Source organism: Protopterus annectens, chromosome 4.part0 (genome assembly GCF_019279795.1).
Source record: "Protopterus annectens isolate FY-2018-M chromosome 4.part0, PAN1.0, whole genome shotgun sequence".
Lineage (NCBI taxonomy): Eukaryota > Metazoa > Chordata > Ceratodontiformes > Protopteridae > Protopterus > Protopterus annectens.
In genome coordinates, this window is record NC_056733.1 from 1,835,258,904 (window position 1) to 1,835,284,677 (window position 25,774).

General features: G+C 39.0%; 1 protein-coding gene across 3 annotated transcripts in view; it reads left to right on the forward strand.

Moving 5' to 3' along the window:
- The window catches only part of REEP2 (receptor accessory protein 2), a 795,838-nt gene that overhangs the window by 619,741 nt on the left and 150,323 nt on the right, over positions 1–25,774 (forward strand). For all 3 annotated transcript variants that reach the window (XM_044069516.1, XM_044069519.1, XM_044069518.1), the window contains one exon: positions 21,007–21,167. In XM_044069516.1, the coding sequence (XP_043925451.1) occupies positions 21,007–21,167 (161 nt within the window). The remainder of the gene's footprint in view (positions 1–21,006; positions 21,168–25,774) is intronic.

Below are 25,774 nucleotides of genomic sequence, written 5' to 3' on the forward strand. Positions count from 1 at the left end.
TGTTTTAAAATTCTATACCACAGTAGTGATACCATTTGTTAGCTAGGTAAACAAAACAGTTGCACAGAACAGACAAACATATTAAGCAAAGATCTGGGCATTCTGCAAAAACCTGGACAGTTGAGGGGTATGCTACTTATGTCTTGCACACACACCCCTACCTCCCTCTTACACATAGGTTCATAGGTTCATACTAGGCTATCTGCCCTAGGGCATTTATAAGCCTAGCCAGAGTGTGTTTGGCTTTCGCCACCCATTTTGCTATGCCCTTTTTTGAGGTTAGTATACTGTGCCTCTGTCTAACAGTGACACAGAAGAGATACCCGGGGTAAACCTACGATCTCCCATCCACTCATCAAGATTCCTCTTGAAGAGAGTCAATGAGGGATTCTGCCTAACCTGGACTGGGATTTTATTCCAGAGTGAAGGGAGCCTCTGGGTTATGAGTCTCTCCCTCCAGCATGTCCTATTTATTTCAGTGCTGAGGTTCAAGTCTCTCGAGCGCGTAGCTCGATGGGATTTGGATTTTCTGAGGTGCAGCATGTCCATTAATTCCGGGATGGACGTGGCTTGCACAGTTACTTTCTTCCCTCTTACACACACACACCGTATCTCTCAAAGAAAGTTGTTTTGCATTAGTACAAATGTCCTATAGGATATGAAGACTAAAGCTCAAATGTCTGCCATTATTTTCTGACTTCAGTCCTAAATGATTTGCCAGAAAAACACAATTTTATGAAAAAAGAGTAAAATTATGAGGCAAAAAAATCTGGCCATTTGGACCGCTGAAGGGTATGCTACCTACCTCTTAAACACACCTCTTTACCTCTTACACCCCTACCTGCCTTCCCTCATCTTTACACACACACAAACACACACACACACACCTGCCTCCCTTCCCTCTTTACACACACACTCCTACCTGCCTCCCTTCCCTCTTTACACACACACTCCTACCTGCCTCCCTTCCCTCTTTACACACACCTGCCTGCTCAAATGTCTGCCATTATTTTCTGACTTCAGTCCTAAATGATTTGCCAGAAAAACACAATTGTATGAGAAACAGACTAAAATTATGAGGCAAAAAATCTGGACATTCTGCAAAAACCTGGACAGCTGAAGGGTATACCTCTTAAACACATCTCTTTACCTCTTACACCCCTACCTGCCTCCCCTCATCTGCCTCCCTCCCTCCCTCTTTAAACACACACACACACACATCTGTCTCCATCTCTCTTACACACACACACACACACACACACACACACACACACACACACACACACACACACACACACCCCTACCTACCTCCCTCCCTCTTTACACACACACACACACACACACACACACACACACACACACACACACACACACACACACACACACACACACACACACACACACACACCTACCTACCTCCCTCCCTCTTTACACACACACACACACACACACACACACACACACACACACACACACACACACACACACACCTACCTACCTGCCTGTCTCCCTCTTACACACACACACACACCTGTCTTCCTCCCTCTTACACACACACCATACCTCTCAACCTCTTCAGCACAAGAAATCTGGACAAAGTGTGTCATAATGGGGTAGGAGACAGAGGGCCAAAATTAAGGACGCATTTTAAATATTGCTCTTTCAAACATAGAAAGTTGACAGAACAAGTTTTGCATTAGTATGAGTTTTCTGAAGGATATGAAGGCTAAAGCGCAAATGTTTGCCATTATTTTCTGATTTCAAGTCCAAAACGATTTACCAGGGATTTGCCAGAAAACAACATTTCATGGAAAACAGACCAAACTAGGCAAAAATCTGGACATTCTGCAAAAATCTGCACATTCTGCAAAAATCTGCACAGTTCACTTCATTTTTAAGACTTTATTAACCCCCCCCCCAAAAAAAAAAATTAAATATACCAACACCGAGATCACACTACTTTCAGAACAGCAGTACACTCACACCAAGACATGTACCTCTACATAGTCCATTCTAAATGAAAAAATACCATTGAATCATTAGCACTTCTGAATTATTTCTGAACTTTAAAACTCAAAAAGTTCCACAGCAACACCCAACCTTTGAATGTAATATCCGCAGTGCTTCTTTTACATGCTTGCTAGAAATCATTAAAGAGACAGCGCACACTTACAGCTACTTAGATTTCGATATTCTACAACTCAACTTTACAAAGTTTCGGGAATGTGCATGTTCGAGTTTCTGGTCTCGGTGTTTTGATCTTCGAACTTATGAGATTTTGGTATATAGAAGTAGACACACACACACACACACACACACACACACACACACACACACACACACACACACACCACATACACACACACACACACACACACACACACACACACACACACACACACACACACACACACACACACACACACACACACACACACACACATACACCACATACACACACACACACACACACACACACACACACACACACACACACACACACACACACACACACACACACACACACACGCGCGCATATGCATTATTATAGATTCTAGTCAAAAGCTCGTATACTCAAGTCTTTGAGTGTTTGAATTGTCGGCTGCAGTGTTCAAAAATGAACTTTTTGAACTTGGTCACGTTTAATGTGCACAAGATTACGGCACATTGGGGAATCAGTAATATACCTTTTCCACACTCTGAGTTCTCAGAGTTGGTATATATAAATAGTAGGAGGCAGGAGGTGTGGGAGCTTCAGCAGAGTTTGCCCCCTGCAAAAAAAATAGATTTTTTTTTTCAGAATTGTGTAATTTGATTTTACGTACATTCAAATCTTTGTGATTCAAATTCTTTTAATGTTATGATTGACTAATATGCTTTCGTATCTTTTGTTTGAACCTGTTTCTCCAGTAGACCTCAGTTGTATCATGGGCAGTGCTTTTCTTCTTTCCAAAGCATTTCAGATCTTTGGGCGCAGATGTGTAAGAATTAATTATTGATTTGCAGTGATTATGCTCATCTAAGCAGCATTTCCAGCTTTCTCAACTGAAATAGTTTCTGAGTTGGCTCTGAATTGATCTGTTCACCTTCTGATGCTTTTTTCTTGAAGTTATGAAAAAAGTATATGTTCTCCTTATACTAGATGCAGACGACTGAATGCATTCATTTCTGAAAATTAAAGACCATCAGAAAGCTAACTGACTTTTTTCCTATTTTTTGCCGAGATAAGCAAAGAAAATCTGTAACCCATCAGTCCCTGTTGTAGTGGCTTGACTACAATATTAGTCTATACTACTAGAAGGTATTTGGTTAGCATGGTTAAAGATCACTCCAGTAGATAGTTTGCTGCTTCTGTCATATTCTTCCTGAATTTGGCTGTGACAGGCTTGCCACCTGGTCTTCTCTACTATCTTCTATAAAATAGTGCATCTTAAGAGTATTTTTGACTGATGTTTATTGAACCACTAGGGTTTTAAGTTAATCAGTTAGATTTATTATCCAGTCTTGTATTTGTTTTTAATTTTTGTTATTTATTTAACTTCTGTAACAGAGTAAGTGGGACTTGTCTGTGAACCCTTTTCAGACATGACCCACGCCAAGCAGGCAAGTGCAAAGTACCGACAAATACAAAAAAACATAAATTATTATGAACAAGCAAAGCAACATGCAGGAATTTGCAGTGTGTCCTTGAATTGTCCCTATCTGGTTATTGTTTCACTATGTATGCATTACAATATGTATATATATATATATATATATATATATATATATATATATATATATATATATATTTATATTTGTGTCTTTCGGCTTATATATATATTTGTTTGTGTCTTTTTGCTTTTCCCGGTTAGGGGTCGCCACAGCGAAACTCCGGTCCGCTAATGATTGGTAGTTGATTTTTACGTGCCGAGTTACCAGCCCTGATGCACAACCTTCAACTAAGGTACGCTCATTGACGCATGTCTCCACGCAGAAGACGCTCTCTCTCTATATATGTGTATGTATATATATATATATATATATATATATATATATATGTGTGTGTAAATATATAATAAACCTTATGTATATAGAATAAAAATACAAATGAGGCAAGCAGTATATGTGTTTGTATATACATTGCATTGTACATAGAATTAAACTAACATTGTTTACGTTTTCAAAAGTGGATGCTCCACAAAGGTAGAGCATCCACCAATCAGGAAATTATAGACCCATCAGCGTAACTAGCCTGATCTGCAAGGCCATGAAGCAGATTATCATGGACTTCATTAACAAGGACATTGGCAACCTCCAAACACTCGATCCCCAGTTTGATTTCATCAAGGGGAGGTCATGCCTGTTAAATTTGGTTGTGTGACAGTCTCCGTAGCCATGGACGAGGAGAAGAATGTGCACACCGCCTACTCTGACCTAGCCAAAGCCTACGATACTATTCCCACTCAGGTATAATAGATAAATTCTCACAACTAGGCAACAATCCATATGTTATCAGATGGGTAGCAGACTGGCTCACTGATGGAACCCACCTAGTCAAAATAGGGGAAACCACCTCAAGCAGTAGACCTGTAACAAGCAGTGTACCCCAGGGATCGGTCTTGGGGCCTTTGTTATTTGAGATATACTTTTCTGAGGTGCAGGCCAAAACCAGTGTGCTATGTCTGACCAGGTTTGCAGATGACTGCAAGCTGAGTGCTGTCATCAATTCCCCTAGTGATGTGGACATCCTCCAAGAGGGTCCCACCCAAACAAATGACTGGTGCCAGAAACATGGCCTCAAACCGAATGCCAAAAAATGCATCATTATCCCCTTTGAGGAGAGTGATGTTCCCATAAGTTATCACATTAATAACAAGGTCTTACACACACAATCATTCGTGAGGGATGTGGGCACCCAGGTTGATAGCAAACTGACTTTTGACCACCATATTGCCTCCATTGTACGGAAAGCTTTCTACATGGTCCACCTCATTAGTAAGGGTATCTCACCCAGGGACAAGGTGGTCATAGCATCCCTGAATTCCTCCCTTATAAGACCCATTATTGAGTACAGTGCCCTTTTTGGCATGTACTTCACAAAGCACATGCAGCAGCTGGAGAGACCACAGAGGTTTCTCACCAGAAGAATCCAGGGCCTCAAACATCTACTCTATACAGATAGGCTAAAGGCCCTGTCCCTCTACTCAAGTCTCCTACAGACTTCTCAGAGGTGACCTCTGTCTGGCATACAAAACAATCTCAGACCCCGCCTTGATGGGACTGCTGCATATCCACAAGTCACGCTCCACTTGAGTAACCCACACACATGACCTCAACCTGGTCTGTGACATCAACAGACTTTTTGCTGGGACAGATTTGTTTACCAGAGACTCTCCCTTTTGTGGAATAGACTCCCTCGCCATGTCAAGCAGAGTACCTCATTAACCCTTTTTAACTCATTACATCCGAGTGATGCCTCCAGGTGCATCTGCAGTTATCTCCTACTGACGCCTCTCTGTGTCAAATATTGTTTGTTCATATTTGTTTCAAGTATTCCAAAACCATGCTCTGTACAAGGTTTTAAACTATTACATCGTAAAGCGTTCACAATGGCAAACTCAACTGTGTTAATATTTGATCTATGTCTAGTGCAGGTAAACCGATACTAACTGTTGTTTTTATGATATTTAGTTTCTATGGATATTATTTTCACATTTTTTTCTAAATATCTCAACAACCAAGTAACACAGGCAGAACTTCATAGCCTCACGTGAAAGCTCTCAACTAGATGAATAAAATGCTGCTGATAGTATGTGTGTAACTTGAGTGATTGCTGAGATATTGTTCATAGATTAGTACTAGACTAACTGCCCTTGTGGGCCATTTTAAGCTTAGCCAATTACCCCCTGTGAGAATCAAACCCAGCACCTTGTGTGTAAGGTAAACACCTTAACCATTATGCCAGTTTACAAAATATTACAAACATAACAATTACTGTGTTTGCTGTGACTTATAAAATTCAGTATAAGACCTAGAACCTAAATAATACTACCACTATAAAAATAATTTATGTTGAAGGGTTTGTCATTTATAATTCTTTCATAACCCCCTATGTTTCCAGATATGTGAGCATTCATTTAAAATGTGAGTACATCATACCTCTCAACCTTTTAGAGCAAGAAATCTGGACAAAGCCATAAATAATGGGCCAAAAATAGACACACTTTTTAAATATTGCTCTTACAAACTTCAAAAGTTGCTAGAATAACAGGTGTCGCATTAGCGTGGATTTTTCTAAAGGGTATGAAATCTGAAACTCAGTTGTCTATTTTCTGACTTCAACCCTCAGTGATTTGCCAGAATACCTCAATTTTATGAGAAGCAGACCAAAAATATGAGTAAAAAATCAGGACATTATGTGAAAATCTGTACAGTCGAGAGGTATGGAGTACATCATTTGATTATGTCAAAAGGCTTAGGCTCAACCCATTGGAAGTTACAGTACAAACTTCCTGAGTTCCATTGGAGTCAACCTGGATAACTGGATGAGGAACAGAAAATACACCCCTGGGATTTCACCTGTCTCTCTGCTGGACAATGACATCAGGTGCTGACTTGTTGGAACATGGGCTAAATTCCTGACTAGGTTTGTAAGGGCCTCAGGGCCAATAGCCTAGTAACTTCCTATGATCTTATGATCAGAATTATGCAAATATACCAAACAGAACTGCAAGAAAGACATTAAGAAAAAAAATAACAGTTTAATTCCATTTGTATACTAAGGAGGAATTAACAAGATCAGATAACAGTTTTGATTAGTGAACAGTAGGAGGATTGTAAGAAAATTAACCTGTATCTGTGAAGCAGTTACATTTGTTTTCTTTTGTGAAATGGGGATAAAAGGACTTGGGCCTGACAGTCATTTTCCCTTTCTGTCTCTTTTGTTACTGTTTGGGATTTTACCTGATTAAGTGCTACATACTGATATGTGAGAAGACTGTATCACTGTCAGCCTTCAACCTTATTTATTTATTTGTTTTATTTTATTTAACATTTGTTAACCCGAAAAGTCTGACTTGGAATGAAGCCAATTTTCAGCGGAGGCCCAGGGAGAAACACTCCAGATGCATGTCTTTGCAATGTGGGAATAAACCAGAGTACCTGGAGGAAACCCACACAGATGCAGGGAGGACGTGCAGACTGCACACAGAAGGCACTCCAGCCGAGAATCGAACCAAAGAGCTTCTTGCTGTGAGGGGACAATGCTACCAATGCAACATTGCACCGTCCAAATCTGTTCATGATTTATTTAACTTTGTGGTGTATCTTTGTGAAGGTCAGCTGAAGATTCGTAAGTGTGTGAATATTTTGCTTGCAGTTTCTTTTTGGGTGGCTTCTAGTCCAGAATGGAGATGAAACTGCAGACCTCTGGAGTGAGCTACATGCCATACCTCAGGATCAGGGACATAATAATATCAGAAGTAACGGTTGGGTCTTAAGAAAAATTGAAGAACTATATGAAAGGACTCAGTAGAGTAACACTCACAACTTATGCACTGTAGAAGGGGCTTTTGAAGATCTGTAGATATGATGAGTACTCATCTTTATTGCTATAGGGGAAACAGAACCTCAGGAAGCTGGACTTCTCACCGATTCCTTAATGGATGCAAAGATATTCATGGCCAAGCCATATAGGTTTAGTTAACCTTTTAGCCTTATTCGTCTGCTCATATTCCTCTTTGTCCAGTTTATTCCCCCAAGGATTTTGATGGAGTAATGAATGATTATTGTCATGTTGTAGGTCTAGAGGGATTTTAATACCCCTCCACTGTCTCCACCACAGACAGTTGGGTAATAACCCTTTTTGACATGCTGATGTGTGCTTGTCACCAAGTTCTTCAAGTGTCATTGAATATCTGCCTACCTCAGTTAGTGAAGCCACTCCTGTTCCATTTCTTCCAAGCTCCACCAGGAATGTTGCTGTGGTGGATGTGAGGAACAGTGTCATCCATCCCTGGTGATGATTAGGTAGACAAAGCTGCTAATCTCATCCATTTTTGTCTGTTTCTGTAGCATTAAAGGCACTGTCCTTTCACCAGTGTGCCAACTCATTCAAGTTCTGCATGCGTTTTGGGCAAAGATGGAAAAAACTGAACAGCAGAAGCAGACTGTCTAACATGATCCAGTCTGTAGACTTCAAACCAAAAGATTAGATTTCAGGTGGTGCCAGTTCCAGCATCCCTTTTCACCAGCAGAAGCTTCTCCCCTAACTTATTGCTTTCCTCTCTCTTCAAGATCTCTTTTGCTACTAATTTACTGTGGTTGCTGAACCTTCAACTCTTCAGAACAATACTTTTTTATTTTTCTTCACTGTCTCTAAATTATTTAGCATAGTTCAGAGTAGATAAGTTAGTTTTACCAGTTAATTCAAATTTTCTCTTCACTGTTGGCTGTTATTGTAAGTTTTCTTGACAGAAGTTATATATGTCACCTTTGTTTTTGGATAGATAATTAAAGTTTACCTGAAGTTTCTTCACTGTTTCTTATTATATTGTTACGGTTTTGTATTTTTGACGAAAGTGTTGATTGTTGTTGTTGCTGTTTGACAGCAATAGTCACATAAGTAAACCATAACCACTGCAATCTATAGCCCTATTTTTTCTTAGAGGCTAGAGGGTTATTGAAATCCTACAGGATGGATAAGGCCTTGATATTCAAAAGGTGCTTCAAATGCAAACGCAAGGTCTCCTCTTAGGACACTCATGATTTATGTGTGGTCTGCTTGGAGCAGATTACCTTAAATCAGATTGCAAAATCTGCAGACTTCCGCTTTAGACCCTGGAGGAGCACAAAAACAAGCTAGTATTAAAATGACTACTCCCATCAGAAGGAAAAGCATGACAGTGAGGAGAAAAAGTGAAACAAGGCTTTAGGGCAGGTAGACAAAGATTATCAGGAGAGATGTGTTCCTGTTAAACTTGCCTTGGCTACCGTTGAGTCCTCTCAAAGATATCTTCTGGGGAGGACCCTGGGCAACCTCAACTCATTGTGAGAGTTGTCATGATATTTAGATTCTCGACCTTTCTGTACCCTGTCAGCAGGGGGCGGCTCATGCTATAGGACTGCAGGACTGCAGTCCCCCAGCTGTAAAAAGAAGAAAAAAACAAAAACAAAAAAAAATCGCAAGTCCTGGAATTGTAGAAGAAGAAAACCAAAAGATTGTGAGTCCCGGAACTCCACGCATGCATACTTGGAGTTCCTGGAACTCCACAAAACTCTAGACTGCTGTGTCAGCAGTCCGGATGGGGGGGAGGCATCTCTGCCCTGCAGATGCCCAGATGCCTGTGTGGTGACAACCGCATAGAACGGAAGAACTCTGGACTGCATCGTCTTCAGGCTGGAGCCTACTCTTAAAGGGGAAACCAGCCTGGAGGACAAGAAAACAGCTGTTAGTTTGTGCAGAACAGTTGTGCCTACAGGAAACCAGCCGTTAGCTTGTGTGGGACTTGGGAAACGGACTCAGCAGAGAACTGATACTGGATACTGCAGAAGAACATGAACACTCAACTGAATTCAGGTACTGGTGTGTGTGTGTGTGTGTGTGTGTGTGTGTGTGTGTGTGTGTGTGTGTGTGTGTGTGTGTGGTGAGAGAGAGTATGATTACTTTTATATTTTATCAGTTTTTTCTTGTTCAGTCTTATTCTGCAATTCCTAATAATAAAGTTGAAGTAAGGAAAAGTTCTTTAAGTCTCCCATTTAGTTCTCTAAATGAGAATAGTATGATTAAAAGCAAACAGGGTGTATTGGTTCTATTTTATAAATTTAAGAGTTATTTTTACTGCATATAAATAACAGGCATATTTGCAGTGGTGTCCATTCATTGTGTGATCAGGATGTGCAAGTATATTTATGCATAAGATAATTTAAGGATCTCGGAATACTAAAGTCAGAATGATAGAGCAATATTTTGAAGCTAACAGTAGTAATTATATGCACTGAATATAAAAAAAAGGAAATGCAAAAAAAAAAAAAAAAAGAAAGAACAGACACTTTTGTAATGTATTTACTACAGTCTGGAAAAACTGTGGTATAAAGGCATGAGATCAGAACTATAGTTCAGTTTATAAAAGACAAAATTCATTACAGTCCTGTAGGCCTTAAATCACCATAAATGTGAATTACATATTCTATACAGATAACAAAACACTGTGCCTTAGATGTAAGAATACAGTACAAGTAATAAGAAATCAAGGTTATGAATATGTAGCTAACATGATGAGAAAGGATTAATAAGGCTGAATTTGAGCAGCAAAACTCAAGGTAAGGATTTTAGATGATCTAAAGCAGAGATTAAGACTCTCCTTTTGTATGCCCCAGTTTCTGTATACTGGTGGCTAGAGAGAACTCAAGATACATGGTGGGGGGCTTGAACACTGTACCTTGGATACAGGTGGCAAGAGCCTGAATTCCCTACCCACCACGATTTGTAAAACATTTGCAGATTTTTGCCTCATATTTATTCTGTTCTGTTCCTCATAAAATCTGTGGTTTCTGTATGTTTTTTGTTTTCCTTACACAGTCAGTAGTGCAGTGGTGCAGCGGTAGCATTGTTGCCTGACAGCTACAAGTTTTCTGGTTTGATTCTTGGCTGGGGTGCCGTCTGTGTGGAGTCTGCATGTCCTCCCTCTGTTTGTGTGGGTTTGCTGTGGTGTCCTCTCATCTTACAAAGACATGTGTCTGGAGTGTTTCTCCCTGAGCCTCTGCTGAAAATTGGCTTATGTTCCAAGTTAGACTTTCCTGGTTAACAAATATTAAATAAATAAATAAAAATAAAGTCTGTGGTTTCTGTATTTATTTTTCCTTACACAGTCAGTAGTGCAGTAGTGCAGTGGCAGCATTGTTTCTTGACAGCTGCAGGTTCTCTGGTTTGATTCTTGGCTGGGGTACCTTCTGTGTGGAGTCTGCATGTCCTCCCTGTGTTTGTATGGGTTTCCGTGGGTGCTCTGGTGTCCTCCCATCTTACAAAGACATGTGTCTGGAGTGTTTCTCCCTGGGCCTCTGCTGAAAATTGGCTTTTGTTCCAAGTCAGACTTTCCTGGTTAACAAATGTTAAATAAATAAAAATGACAGGCATTTGAATTTCAGACTTCATATTCTTCAGAAAGTACATGGTAACACAAAAGCTTTTATTCTAGCAATTTTCTAAGTTTATAAGATGGATATTTGAAATTTGTCCCTATTTTTGGGACTATATTCCTCCATTATTGGCTTCATCTAGGTTTTTTGTGCTAAGGTTGAGAGCTATGGTGAGAACCAACTTCACTGAATATGTTTGGGGGCTGTATTCCCCCATTACTGTCTTTGTCTAGGTGTTTTGTGCTAAGAGGTTGACAGCTATGGTGAGAACTGAATTCACTAAATGGTAGCCATTTAAGTTTCAGTCTCTCTCTCTTTCACAAAACAGCTGATTTGGCATAGTGGTATGTTGCTCTGACTGTTTTGCACAGGGTCCTGGGTTCAAGATGTCGCAGTTAAATGTATGATGGTAACACAGCATTTTATTCTAGCAGCTTTCCAACATTATACAAACAATGTTTAAAATGTATCCCTGGTTTGGGGGCTTTTTGCCCCCCCCCCCGATAAATTTAGGCTTTTTCTAGATTTCTTGTGCTGCAAAGTTCAGAGATACAGCTGAGTGTCGTAGATTTTACAAAGAGCTGAGAGCTGCAGGGGAACAAAAGCTTAGTGCTGCTTATGCAGAATCTGCTTGCATTGTTAATAGCACAACAGGTAGTGTGCTTGCTTTTGATGCAGAAGGCTGTGGGTTCTACTCCCACAGTACGTAGATGCATTGCTGATACTGTACTGTGTTGTAAAGGTGGTGGATGCTGCAGTCCTTTTTGGTGAAGATACCTAGTAACTATGAACCTGTTATCAGTTTGCCATCCATTCCCTATTGCAATATTACTAGCAATTCATTCCTCAAGAGCAACAGGCACTTTATTTGTAGATGAAACAATTAAATATAATGTTGTTTGCCAGCAGCAACCTCTTCATTAGTTACATATCTCTTTAATGTGGAATTATTTTGATGACTTACTTCTTCAGAGATTGTGCATATATACTGAGACTGGTGGACTGCAGAAGTTTGAATAGACTTTTATGATGGAAATGTTCTGAAGTGGGCAGTTTTATCATTATTGGTGCATGCATTTTCTTTCATTGTTTACTGGAAAAATGTTCAAAACAATAAATTTAAAATGCAATCTAACAACTGTACTGTACTGTACAAGGAATATAATTTAATACAATCAGGAAGGTGCATCAAAGAGCATGTGTATGTTTCATGTGCAAGGGGCCTATGATTTGAAAATGGCCCAAAGTTAATCTTTATCTGCAACTGGAAAAATGTATTTTCTTTGAATGTGGGTTTCAATGCTGTTTCAATGAATGTGAGTTTCAAGGGCAGAGAAGTTTTAATGCTAAGTCTGTTTTCATTGTGAGACTGCATTGCTTTGTTTAGCAGATATCTATTCGTGTTTGTGCTGTAAAATGCAAAATAAAACTTTCATATGAAATCCAAATCATCACAGAAGTAAAGCAGTATGCACAGTATAATGTTTATGGTAAATGGGGCGAAATAACCAAGGAATGGGACATTGGAATGGCTGCAGAGGGAGGCTCCATTTGACTATGATTTTGTGAGGGGGGAAGGGCAGCACACTCAAAGCCAGCCCCGGCTGAACTGTACCTCTCAGCTTTCCATATTTTTGCAGAATGAATAGATATTTGCTTCTTATTTTTGGTTTGTTCCTCATAAAATTTATGGTTTTCTGTCAAATCATTTAGGAATGAAGTCAATAAATAATGACAGACATTGAGTTTCAAACCTTCAGAAAAATGCATGCTAAAGTAAGACCTGTTACTCTATCAACTGTCTTAAGTTTATGCAAGAGCAATTTTTAGTACTGTTTGTATGTTCCCCCAATATATTTGGCCTTGTCCAGATTTCCTGTATTAAGAGGTTGAGAGGTATGTGCAAATAAATCACTTTATAGAATTAGGAATATCCAAACCTCTCAACTGTCCCCAATTTTGGCTCAAAGTGTTGCTCTCCCCCTAATCATCCCTCCACAAAATGGCAATTTTGGAAGAAAATGTGGAGGGTTTACAATTATAAATAACTGGAATGATCAGAGTTATAGATTACTTTTATTTCAGAAATGCATGTAAGTTCTCTTATTTTGTCAGCTGCTCAAGTTAACAGTACTAATACTAAAAAGGTGTCCCTTCTTTGACAGGTTCCCAGCTGTATTGTGTGGCAATTTTATATTTTTGCATCACATTTTTGGTCCATTTTTCATAAAATTGTGGTTTTCTGGCAAATTAGTGGCAAATCATTAAAGATTAAAGTTAGAAAATAATGGCAGACATTTGAGTTTCAGATTTCATACTCTTCAGAAAATTCATACTAATGCAAGACCTACTACTATTCTATTATCTTTCCAAGTTTATAAGACAATAAAATTACCCTTATTTTTGGGCCTGTGTCCCACTTCTATGTATGGCTTTGCCCAGATTTCTTGTTCAGAGGTTGAGAGGTATGAGTGTTAGAGCCATCACCGTTAGCCAGAGACATTTCAAATTGTGACATACTTGTTGCACCCCACTCCTCCATGTAGTGACTCTGGATGTGTCTAAGCAAGGCTAGGAGCAGTTTTGCAGTGTAAGTGTGCAGAGTATTCCCCCATCCGAGGGCAAGTACGACAGTGGCTTTTCATCTGTCCTTGATCTTGCAGAATGTTCTGGTTTTCTGTCATATTTTTATACTGTTGATTTATGCATCTTATTCAGAAAATGCATGCTGTCGCAGTGCCCTGTTGCTCTGTGTTTAAGTAGCAATGTTTTAATACCATTAGGTAAGCTTGTCAGGGATTGTAAGATGCAAGTAAGCTTTAATAAGCATACTGTTAAATAATTACCAGCATTGAAAGCCTTTTTATTGTTGCCATGCAGAGAATATGTACATAACTAGATAATGTATAAGCCTTAGGTATTGAAATGCATATGACAGTATTTGTAATAAAGGACAGGATTAAAGTATTTTCAGAAGCCCATTACATTTGATGGAGACTTGCAGTCATCTTTGCAGGCTTTACCCATAAACTAAACTGCCATTCCATCATGTGTGGTCCATAACTTGTGCAGTAATCCTTTAAGCAATTTATCTTGAGCTTGTTTCTTGTTTGCTGTTCATTTTTTACTTTGATCATGTCTTCCTCATGAAACAAGTAGATAGTTGTTGTCAAGCAGCAGGACTTTTTTGGATAAGAAACATTTTTACAAGTGGGAGTATCACAGAGATTGCTACTTTCAGCATGTTACTTGGTAATTTTATAAAGTTGAATTTAAATTATAATTAGAACTGCAGTGGAAGGGAGGAGTGGTTTGAGTTGAGTACTTCTTGCTTTTTTATACTTTATTTTGACTGGCATTCCAGTAATGTATTTAAAAAGTAATTTATTTTTTCATGCCTCACAACTTTTGCATTTCCATCTAGATATTAAGTAAGCTGTCATGTAGCCAATGCATTGAAATATTTTTTTCTTCTACACTTCATTTTGTCTTGATTGGACTCTTGTAATGACGGTTTGGCACCCAGGGCAGCATATTTAATTAAAGTTCGAGTTGTTGTGGTTTTGAGCATAGCTCCACCCCTTTCTAGTTGGCCACAGCCATTCCCATTAGCCTCACCCATTCAGCTGTCTCCTGCAGCCCCCCTTTAATTTGAAGTAACCAGCCGCCACTGCCCATCAGTGATGTCAACAAAGTTTGTATGGAGCCAGCCCCTTTTTCAGTGTGGATTGAGACTAGAAGATGAGGGTCTTGGTGAAGGCTCAAATTCATCTGGGCATCCTGTATTTCCCTTCTGTACCTAGGGCAACTAGAGAAAGGCCCATCCCTTCCACATCTTTGCCTCAGTCCAGTTTTGGTACTGGGCATTTCAGAGCCAAGAGAGAGCGAGCCCTGCACCTTCCACATCAGCACCACTGGTCTTACTTCCATCAGCACTAACTTCTTGCTAGCAATGGTCTTCATTCTGATAACTATAGTGCCAAGGGCAATTTGGCTTTATGGGGTTGATGTTAGTGGTCTGGCTCTGGGTTTCTTGGTGTTGATGTTGTCAACCTTTGACCTTGGAATGCAGAAGCTGTCCGTGGCAACTCTCATGGCTTTGGTTTTGGGTGTTTGAGATTGTGATCTTGATGCTGACTATTTTGGAGTCAGTGTCAAGTCATGGCACAGCTTCATCTTTGGCATTTCAATTCCTGAACAGGATAACCAGGCAGCCTTGCATTCAGATTGTAAGCAGAGATGCAACTTCTACTGTAGCATTTGCTCATGACACCTCTCACTTTGGAGGCTTGATCTTGCCAATGGTGTTCCATCAAGAGTATTTGCCAAAAGGCCAGCCTAGATCCCACTCCTTGGAAGAATGCCCTTCCTCAAAACATTTGAAAGAATCCATTCCTAGTACTCCAATAAAGAGAAGGTGCAAAAAGAGTCACCTCAGCTCTCATTCAGTGTCCCCCAGCCCAGACATAGATCTCAACGAAATGGAGAATTCACTACAATCTATCTACAAGACCCCAAATTTGGTTTGATCCTGGAATCAGTGAGGCTGAAGAGGGCCTGGCCCATTAATCATCTTCTCCCTTGACAGGAAGATCCTCCAAGAGGCCTTTCAGACCACTCTGTCTACATCATGGATGGTCCAACCAGCTAACAGCATGATGCACCTTGTTATGGAAGGGGCTTGGTAAGAACACGGAATTTGTGACTATATGGATCCCCGACAAAATCCTTCTGCTTCCTAAGGACAGAGTTCATTGAAGTAAGGCTTCCCTTACTGAGTTGCTTGAAGAAATTGCAGCCATAAAATGGCAACACACTGATGAGATGTCAGTGGTACTTCCACCAGACAGAGATTCTAGGTCAGTGGACTTCATACCAAAGTTCACCATCCTTCTTTCACTGTTAGGGTATTTAACTACCTCATGCACATGGCCTGTTTCAGTGACAGCAGGCAGAGGAGACCAGTGAATCCTTGAAAAATTTGCCTCACAGCAACCTAAGTTGATAGAAGTGGCAACTGTATTTCACTGTCCATGTGCTGCATTCATAATGCAGTTAATAGAATGGTGAGGGGAGCTAGGATGCATATTGACATGAGATGGCAAGTATGTCTTAGATTGTGAGGATTTGCAGAGAACTTTAGTGTCCTTCACCAGTGCTCTGTTTTATTGATCCTCCCTGTCTGGACACAAGATGAGGGAGAAACTGCTTAACAGTAAACAGAAGGGGAAGATGCTCACTGCATTTGGGGTAAAGTTTGTGACTTTTCGGTTGACCTTCTGTAGGAGTCAGAAGGGTGCTAAAAATGTGTGTTGTAGAAAATCCCAACCACAGTCCTTCAAGCAAAACTCAACTAGAAGCTCCTATGGATGTGCAGGCTTCTATAATGGATTCCGTCACAGCAGAAGAGGTGCTGTATAAACTCAGGTGTTCCAAGGTCCTTCCACAGAATGCCACAACTGCACCTCCTGAGGACCTGCCTGTTTGAAGTCTGAGATGATTGCATCTAGACACATGACTGGCCATCACGCAGTGACAGATGGATCAGGGACATCATATACAAAGTATATCCAATACCCATTTTAACCATTCCTTAGCTGACTTCTGTACCCCTACTACACATTCTATGCCATTAAAAGACGGATGTCAAATTTGAGATACACAATCCCATTGAAAAAAGAGCTATCAAGTAGGTCCTACTGGATCAGATGGTAGCCATAGTTTATTCCATACTGTTTTTAGTCACTAAGACCACCAAAGACCTGAGTCCATTTCTGGATCTCAGTGGCCAAATCCATTATGTAAGAAAAAACAAGTTTGGAGATTGTCATGGTGCAGTCAGTCGAGAGCGAGTGTGCTCAGTAGATCTCCAGGATGCTTCCTTGCATTTAGAAATACCCTCAGCTTCCAGAATCCATCTCTTCCAGATAGGAGTAAATCATTATCTAATCACAGCCCTGATATTTAGTTTCACCTTAACCCTCAGGTGTTATCAAGTGCACAGAATGTCTTGCATCCCATCTGAGACTGTTGGGAGTCAAAGATCTTTGAATACCTAGATGATTGTCTCTTCTGGTGTACTACAACAGGGTCATTGGCAAATGCAAAGGACTAGTCAGCTTTGTCTTTCTTTTGGGGATATCAGTGAACACTGTAAATTCCCAGCTGGAGCCATTGCAAGATCTAATGTTTATCTCTTGCCACCTGGACACAATTCATATATTAGTCAGACTTCCAGTAGACAGAATAAAATCACTTCTTGGACAGTTGTTGTTGTTCTAAAGATTCTGGGACCCATGGCAGCTGCTATTTGAGTTCCATTTGCAATATTTCATGTGGGTGTCCTGCACTGGATGCTCTGTTTTCATTGGTCTGAGCTGAAGGGGCCTTTGGACTAAACTATTCAAATCTACATAACAAGCCAAATGATGTCTACAGTGGTGGATTTATCTACTGAGCATAAATAAGAGGTAGGGCCCTCTCCTTTCCTTTATCATTATTCACAGTCACGTGGACACATCCACCCTGAGGTGGGAGGATATTGTTTGGGGCAGACATTCCAAGGGATATGGATGCAACAAGATGCTGGACTCCACATCGGCATACTAGAGATGATGATGTTTCACTTTTCTGTACTATCTGCCATAGGGTTCAAGTTGCAATCCACTCAGAAAAATATTAGTAATGTGGTATATCAAGAAGCAAGGGGAACGTGATCCTATCTCCTCTGTTGGCATTTGGCTCCCCAACAGGGTATAGAAACATTTACAGTACCTATTCCTTGAATTAGTAATTTCCTAACTAAATTACTCAGTGAAAGCTCTGGCTTCACAACCATAACAGTACAACTAGCAGCTCTCATAGTTTTCATCAATGATTGAGTTCCTCCCCTCTTAGCATCTTAAAAGACTTTCAAAGCCTTTTTCATGTGGTATCTTTCTGCAGAGACCACCATTTAAAGATCCTTTTTCTCCTTGGGATCTCAGTTTCATTTCAGAAAATCTTACTCATGCTGCTTTTGAGCCTGCTGCATCAGCAGGACTTATTTTTATTTGTCAGAAAACCTGTTTAGCAGTAACTTCAGTAATGAGGGTCACACAGGCTGTGTCTTGCCAGCATCCCTATGTAGTCTTCCATCAACACAGGGCATTCTTGCAGACCAGCTCATCCTTTATGCTCAGGGTAAACACAGAACCAAATCTGTTCACCAGTCTTCTTTCCCTAGTAGTTCATTAAGGATGAATACCAATTAAATTGTCTAAATGTGCACAGACAGCCAAGATTTTACCTACATAGCATTAGTGTCTACAGAAAAGTTGATCATCTTTTCAACTCCTTTGCATCCAAAGATCATAAGATATCTAAAGTTAGTTTGCCCTGGCAGCTACCAGGCTGCATCTGCTACTGTTATTTTTCCTGCAAGGAAGACAATTTGAGTTAAACGTAGAACTCATTCAACTAGATCTTTTGCTACCTTGTTAGTCTTCCCAAGAAACACTTCAGTGGATGACATTTCTGTAGGGGCCTCACTGCATGTAGGCCAGATGTGATCTGAAGATCCAGATCTTCATTTTTGGACATCATTCATTCTCTGTGGTATTTTTTCATACCACCACCCAAGATATTTAGGTGGGGACTTTGTCCTTTGGTTTTAAGTGTATAGACTACATCATGTAAGATATGAAAGTTTGAAAGTTATATACTTACCATAATGATAGATTTTTATGACCCAAGTCCATGCACTTCAGTAAACACTCCCTCCTTCACCCTTCTACACTGTCACCTCATTTTTCCACATAGCCCTTGATGACGTCATCTGAGGCCACTGATTTGATGGTATCTCTTGTAGGGCTTCTCCATATATGATTTGACATGGAGACTTTTTGTTGTAGAATAGTAGTAGCTTTTAGACTGCTGAACTCAATCTGGAAGAGAGTAGAAAGTGGGGGTGATTTTTGTCATTGGTGCAGAACCTCAGAAATGCAGTGCTGGAGTCAGTGTCACCTGTGGTGATCATTCTTTCAGTCTGAAGTGCACAGACTTGGATTGTGATTTTTCATTATGGTAAGTATCTCATTTACATTTTCTCTGAAATAATTCTGTGAGTTCCATTGTCATGATTAATATGTATTTTTTCCCATTTCTGCTGCCACACTGGAACACATCTGTAAGTTTGCTGTGATTAACTTTTTCTAACTGATGATTTGGGCAGCACATTAAATTTTCATTTTGAAATATGTTTAGTGGCAAATGAAGCTGCTGTGACTTGCTCATCTCCCAGTCTCCATTCCCTATATTGCCCCCTGAGACCTTGCGTGACTGCTTATTCCGATTTCTACTTTTTGCTGCCTATGCTGCATAGTGTATTTTACATCTCTGATAGTCACTATGTACTATTACTGTTACTTGATGCTATATTAGTCTACCCATTTTCAGTGGCTGTACTTTTATGTTAGCTGCATTGACCTGTTCAGTTTTCACCGCTTACACTGTTACTGCAAACTGCACTGGTTTTGTTTTGCCTCTTTGCCGTTTCCCCCTTGTCTTCTTTCTACTATTGTTCAGTGGAATACATTTTATTTTTTTATTAACATATGCACTTGTTTTTGAAAATTGAATATGTATTTAAAATATAGTTTATGTATTTATTTGTATACATAGATAAATAAATAGGTATAGTTATTTACATGTATCAGCCAGGAGGATCCTCTGGACATTGCCTATTTTAAAGAGGAGGCCAGCAGAGGAAAGCAACAAATGTATGCCATTTGAGTCAGAAAACAATATATAAATGAAATAAGAAGCTAGGCTCATATGTATATGACTAGCTGCATTACTAGTAATATATTCCCATCCTTACTAACCTCCAGGCTTCACAAAAATTAAAGATGAACAATGCTATAACAAAGTTGCTAAATTTGTAGCACATACTCTTTCAGAATCCACCACTGTATAGCACTGAAAAGCCTTAATTGGTTAGAACTGTCAAATCAACTAACATATACACAACTTCTTACCACCTATAACATTATCCAAGATCTGTCTGCTTGTCCAGCACGATAAAACATTGTACACAACTGTGTTCCAAGTCAGTCATTGTGATCCAGTGACCAAAAACTCCTGTCTCTACAAACCTAGCAAATCTTCTGGGCATTGTCTGTACGCATACACAAGGTTGTTAAAGCCTGGAACTCCTTACCTGTATCCATCAAGTCTATACCCTCCTTCCCATCTTTCAAAACCACTCTGAAAGACTTCTTAGCAAAATCTGGCTTGGTTTTTACTCAAAACTAGGATAAGACTATATTCCTAAATGTGAACAAGTACCTTTCATTCCTTTTACCTCCTTACCCTCCCTTCTTCACTTATTTCCTAACAGTTATCTAATTCTGCAACCTGACTTTCTCTCGAAACATACCATAAGCCTGTTTCCCCCTCTCTTCATATTGCAATTCCTAGTTGTATTAGACTAACTTACCTTTAATTTCTCTACAAACTGTCTACAATTTCTCTAAATATTAAATGATTGTCGTATACCTTGTATAGATTCTTAAGCAGTGATTTTAGATTGTCTAATTTGTTATAATTATTTAAACTGCAGATATTTTGTTTTATTTTTGAAGATTGTAAAATTATTGTTCTTAAATTTTTTGTAATAATTTGATGCTTTTCTCCCTGGGCCTACTCTGAAAATGGGCTTATAAGATATATATATATATATATATATATATATATATATATATAAGTTATTTAACTTGTAAGAAAGTAGCTTAGATCTAACACTTTTGTAATTCAAGACACACATTTCTTTTTCTTTTCACATATATTTCAAATCATGAGCCTGCAGAACTCACTGCTATAAATAACAGATGATCTCTGACTTCACAGCTGCATCTCTGTACCTTCCTGGTGAAGAGTCCAGTCAAGGCCACAAGACTGATGGAGAGCAGTCAGATGCAAGAACAGAGCAGTCAGATGAAGATGCAGCAGAAAGAGCACCTAAGCGCACGCCGAGCATTAAAACAACAAAGAGAGTTCAGAAGACAGAGGTAATTATCATATGATAAGACCTTTAATGACATCGCTTCATACTCAGCTATGTTATTACAGGTAGACTATGTGCATATATGTTTATGAGGTGCATTAGTAACATATTAGTAGCAGGCAGTATTTCAGCAAGCTACTGTCTACAGTTACAGGTCCTGTCTTGAATTGAGAGAATATCATCCGAGATAGTGTTTCAGAAATATTATTGAAATACTTACGCTAAAGCAGACTGAGACAGAATACTAAGGCAGCAATAATACTTTTCACTTGACCAAATAATAATCTTCCTTTGGATTGTGTAGTTTGTTCTAAGAAAAAAGGATTCCCTACCAAGGAATCTTTTGTGTAGTCATTTAAGCATTATCTGAGTTGATGTAGCAAAAGCTATGTAGTAGGTTTCACAGTTATTCTAGTATTTATATTTTCTTTTCTTTTACTCAGGACTTTGATGTATACATTTTTCTGTGTTGATCCAGCAAAAGCTATTATATTAACTTTCATTATTTGGTGTTATTATTCTGGTATTTATATTTATTTTCTTTACCTCAGAACTCTAATGTATGTTTTTAAGTTCACAGCTGCAGTTTGAATTAACATTCTGTAGTTCTTACAATCAGATAACATATTGTGAAGTTATTTAATAAGCAGAAATATTATTTCTGCGTTTAATTTACTTGATTAGTTTATTTCATATATTTTATGTATTGTATTTATTTTGTATCTTGTATCTTTTAGTATTACAGATGTTTTATTTACTATTATTTTACTTTTTTGTATGTATAAATGTGCTTTTTGAAATATTTAACCATTTTTTAGTATTGTACAATGCTCAGGTGTAGCCAGTTTTAATAGAATTGACCTGTTTGCTAAGATCCTAAAAGTGGTAAAATACTAGCTAATATTCCTAGGTTCATCTGCTTTGCACTTGGCCTGTTTGTTGGTTTGAATTGGTTTCATTGAGTAGGGTTATACCCATTAGCATGTAAGACATATTTAGTGTTTGTTAACATGGTGCCAGTCTTCTAATTAGAGCTTAATGATCTTACCTGCAGAGCATTTTGATGTACCTTGCCTCCCTACCAGTAAGCATAAAATTGCCAGCAGATTATTAGCCCAGCAGAAGTGCCCTGCATTAATAGCGACAGTTATATTGTGTTTGCTTTAGTTTTGTTTTTGTTGTTGGTTTAATTAATGTATTCATCTTCACTTGTTGATTAATTTATTTCTAAAAGGGAAGGAAGAGCACTCTTATAAATGACCAGGAAGGTAGTAAGGGAACTAGAATTAGCATTTCAAGGACTACAGATTCCCTTCCTCTTGCGGAAGGGAAAATACTGGGAGAGGTAGATTACACTTAGCACCTGAGTGAATTCTGTTGAAATGTGAGTTGTTGTTGTGTCTTTCGGCTTTTCCCGGTTAGGGGTCACCACAGCGGAACTCCGGTCCGCTAATGATTGGGAGTAGATTTTTATGTGCCGAGTTGCCAGCTCTGACGCACAACCTTCAACGAAGGTACGCCCATTCACGCATGTCTCCACACAGAAGACACTCTAGCCGAGAATTGAACAGGACAACATCTTACTGTGAGGCGACAACACTACCACAGCACCATGAAATGTGAGTATATAGCAAGAAAAAAAAAGATGCAGACTAGAAGGGAGGATGTGATAAACTACCATCCTCATCTTGTTGTGTTCTGTGTTAAGTAGTTTTCAGAGAGTGATCAGAGGGCAGACAAACAGTGATGTGTAGAAAAATATTATTGTTGCCAGTGATTCTGCCTGCACATTTTGAATCATAATTTAGGAAGGAGACTTGTAGCTTAATTCAACTAGATAAAAAGAGAAACATTTAAGCTTACATTAGATCAGTGAGAAGAGCATCTGAGACTCCAGTTAAGCAAAAGAGCTAGTGTAGATATATTTTAAGCACCTAGTGAGGGAGGTTGTCCTGGTCCTATACTTAAGAAAAAATATGCTCCAACTTCCACTTGAGCCCCTTCTTTTCTTCTGTCCTGGACATTGGTCTTTCTCTCCATGTGCCTTGTCCCTATCCATTCTCATGTGCTTCTGTGCTGCTCCATCATTCCTGTGTAAATGCCAAAGGGAGGAATTTTGAAAAGACTACAGACACAGAAAGAAATGCTAAACTGCCCCCCCCCAAAAAAAAAAAAAAATTCTGATATTACAAAAGCTTGCTGTTTCCAAAATAATTTCCTAGAAGATTTGAAAAATATATTTGTCTATTAATCTTTCTTTTGTCTGGCTGCTTTTCTAGATTTGTCTTAGCCTGCTGAGTGAACTACTGTTTTATTTTCTTTTGTCTTGGGTCTTTCCCTAAGCCCCACATTCACACTTCATTCTGTATGTTTTAAGTCTTATTATAACCCCATTTCCTCCATCTTCATGTAGGACACTCGCCGTCTCATAATTCCTTCTTCTGATACAGAACTTTATTTCTTTCTTATACCTTCCCTGATCCTCCTCACAATTGTTTCACTGGCATCATTTGATGTTACTGTGCCATTTCGTTTTTTACTCAGGTGTTGAACAGATGGAAGTGTGCATTTTTTAGTCCCACTCTTGTATATTTATTGCATTTCAAGAACTGGGGGAGGGAGAGGGCTGGCATAATGGTTTGAAGTCTTCACTTCACAGACACAAGTTGCAGGGTTTGATTTTTTTTTTTTAGCAAGAAACATCTTTATTAAATTATCATGTATTTTATTTAGCAAGAAACATCTTTATTAAATTATCATGTGTGACATAGACAATCTTACATTTATATAAATGAAAATAAACCATACTGATACAATCTCCATTGGAAACGTTATACATTACAAATGATGCTGACACAACTGTAGCTGCAAACAGTATACATCACTTATAATATATCCAATCATTGTCCGTCAACCATTGCATAGCTCCTTCATTTCCTGCCTTCTTTTAAACCTTATTCCTCCTCTGCATGTATTGATCCCACCCTTCCCATTTTTTTCCTATGTAATTTGCTCCTACCCTTTTCTGTATATCCCAATTGCAGTTGTTTTATGTCTGTTATTATCTTCGCTACTTGTAGTAAAGTTGGTGTAGACTTTGACTTCCATTTTCTAGTAATTACTTTTTTGGCAACCATCATAATTAGACTCAGCAAGACCTTACTATGTCCAGGCAATTCATATTCAGTGTCATAGCTCAAAAAAAATTATTACTTTAGTTACACCAATTTGCTCACCCAGCATCACTGACAGAGTAGTCTACAAGGAATTTTTAAAGTCTGCCAGCTCATTGCACGCCCAGAAATATGTTCCCAGTTCACCCAGAAATATGTTCCCAGTTCCCTCTTTCATCCTCATCACACCTCCAGCATTTGCAGTCTACCTGAAGAAAAATTCTTTGGAGTCTACTTGGGGTATAAAAATAGCTATGTAAACACTTTCAAGCAAAGCTCCTAAATTTTCTAGACTTTGTTGCATATTTAGGAGACATACATATATCCCCCAGTTGTTTCTTTGTGAATTGCTTATCCAGTCTCTCTTCCCAATCCTTTCTAATGTCCTCTAATTGGCTCTTATAGTTATCATGCAATATTTTATATGCTGTACTAATTATTCCCTTTTTAATGACAACTTCCATTCTAGATTCTACTAAAAACTCTACCAGTGTTGGTATCTTGTTTTGGACTAGCCTGTTTCATTCTCTTTGTCTACACTCTGATATCAATCCGTGATGGGGAAGGTAATCTGTAACCTGCAGTCCAAATAAGTTCTTTGCATCTTCCCATTCTATTACCTTTCCCTCTCTAGTTATTTGCTCTCAGTACCTTGGTTCCTTTCCAGTTTTCTCCAATACACCCCCCCCCTCTTGCCTGTTGTCTGTAGCCCTAATTGCAGTCATTCCTAATGGCAGAATCTTCTTTCTCCGTTCCTGTGCTAGCTTAGTTCTTAGAATACTTTCTGCTACATTATGAATATAATATTTTGTATGATTATTGTTATTCTCCTTAAAGGTCTGTATCTAAAATCCCAGTCTCTCCTTGTTTCTTGAGCTTCCCCCCATTTCATCATCATATTTATTATCCACTGTGAATTATAGTTTTCTTCTTGTGTTGTGTATAGGAGCCATATCTGTGTTACTCTGAAATACCCTTCAAATCGGGTAATCCAATCTGCCCTGTTCTATTGGAAGAATAAGCTTATGCCACTTGACTCTTGCCATCTTCCCCATCCTAGATAAAATCCTTCAGCTCTTTATTAAGTGCTATCCACAACATCTCCTCTGGTTGATAAAAAATATGTCTGACCTGTGTATAAGACTAAAGGGACTAAAAACATTTTAACTGCTTGTATCTTAATATCAATATCCATATATCAGAGCTGCTGTTTTCTCAGTTATTTGTACTATCTTTTGTTTAGTCTCTTCCCCACATATCTTAGCTGCCACACCGGAATCATTTTTAATCCACACTCCTAAATACTTTTGTAATATCGGAATTTTTTTTGGGGGGGGGGGGGCAGTTTAGCATTTCTTTCTGTGTCTGTAGTCTTTTCAAAATTCCTCCCTTTGGCATTTACAGAGTAATGATGAAGCAGCGCAGAAGCACATGCGAA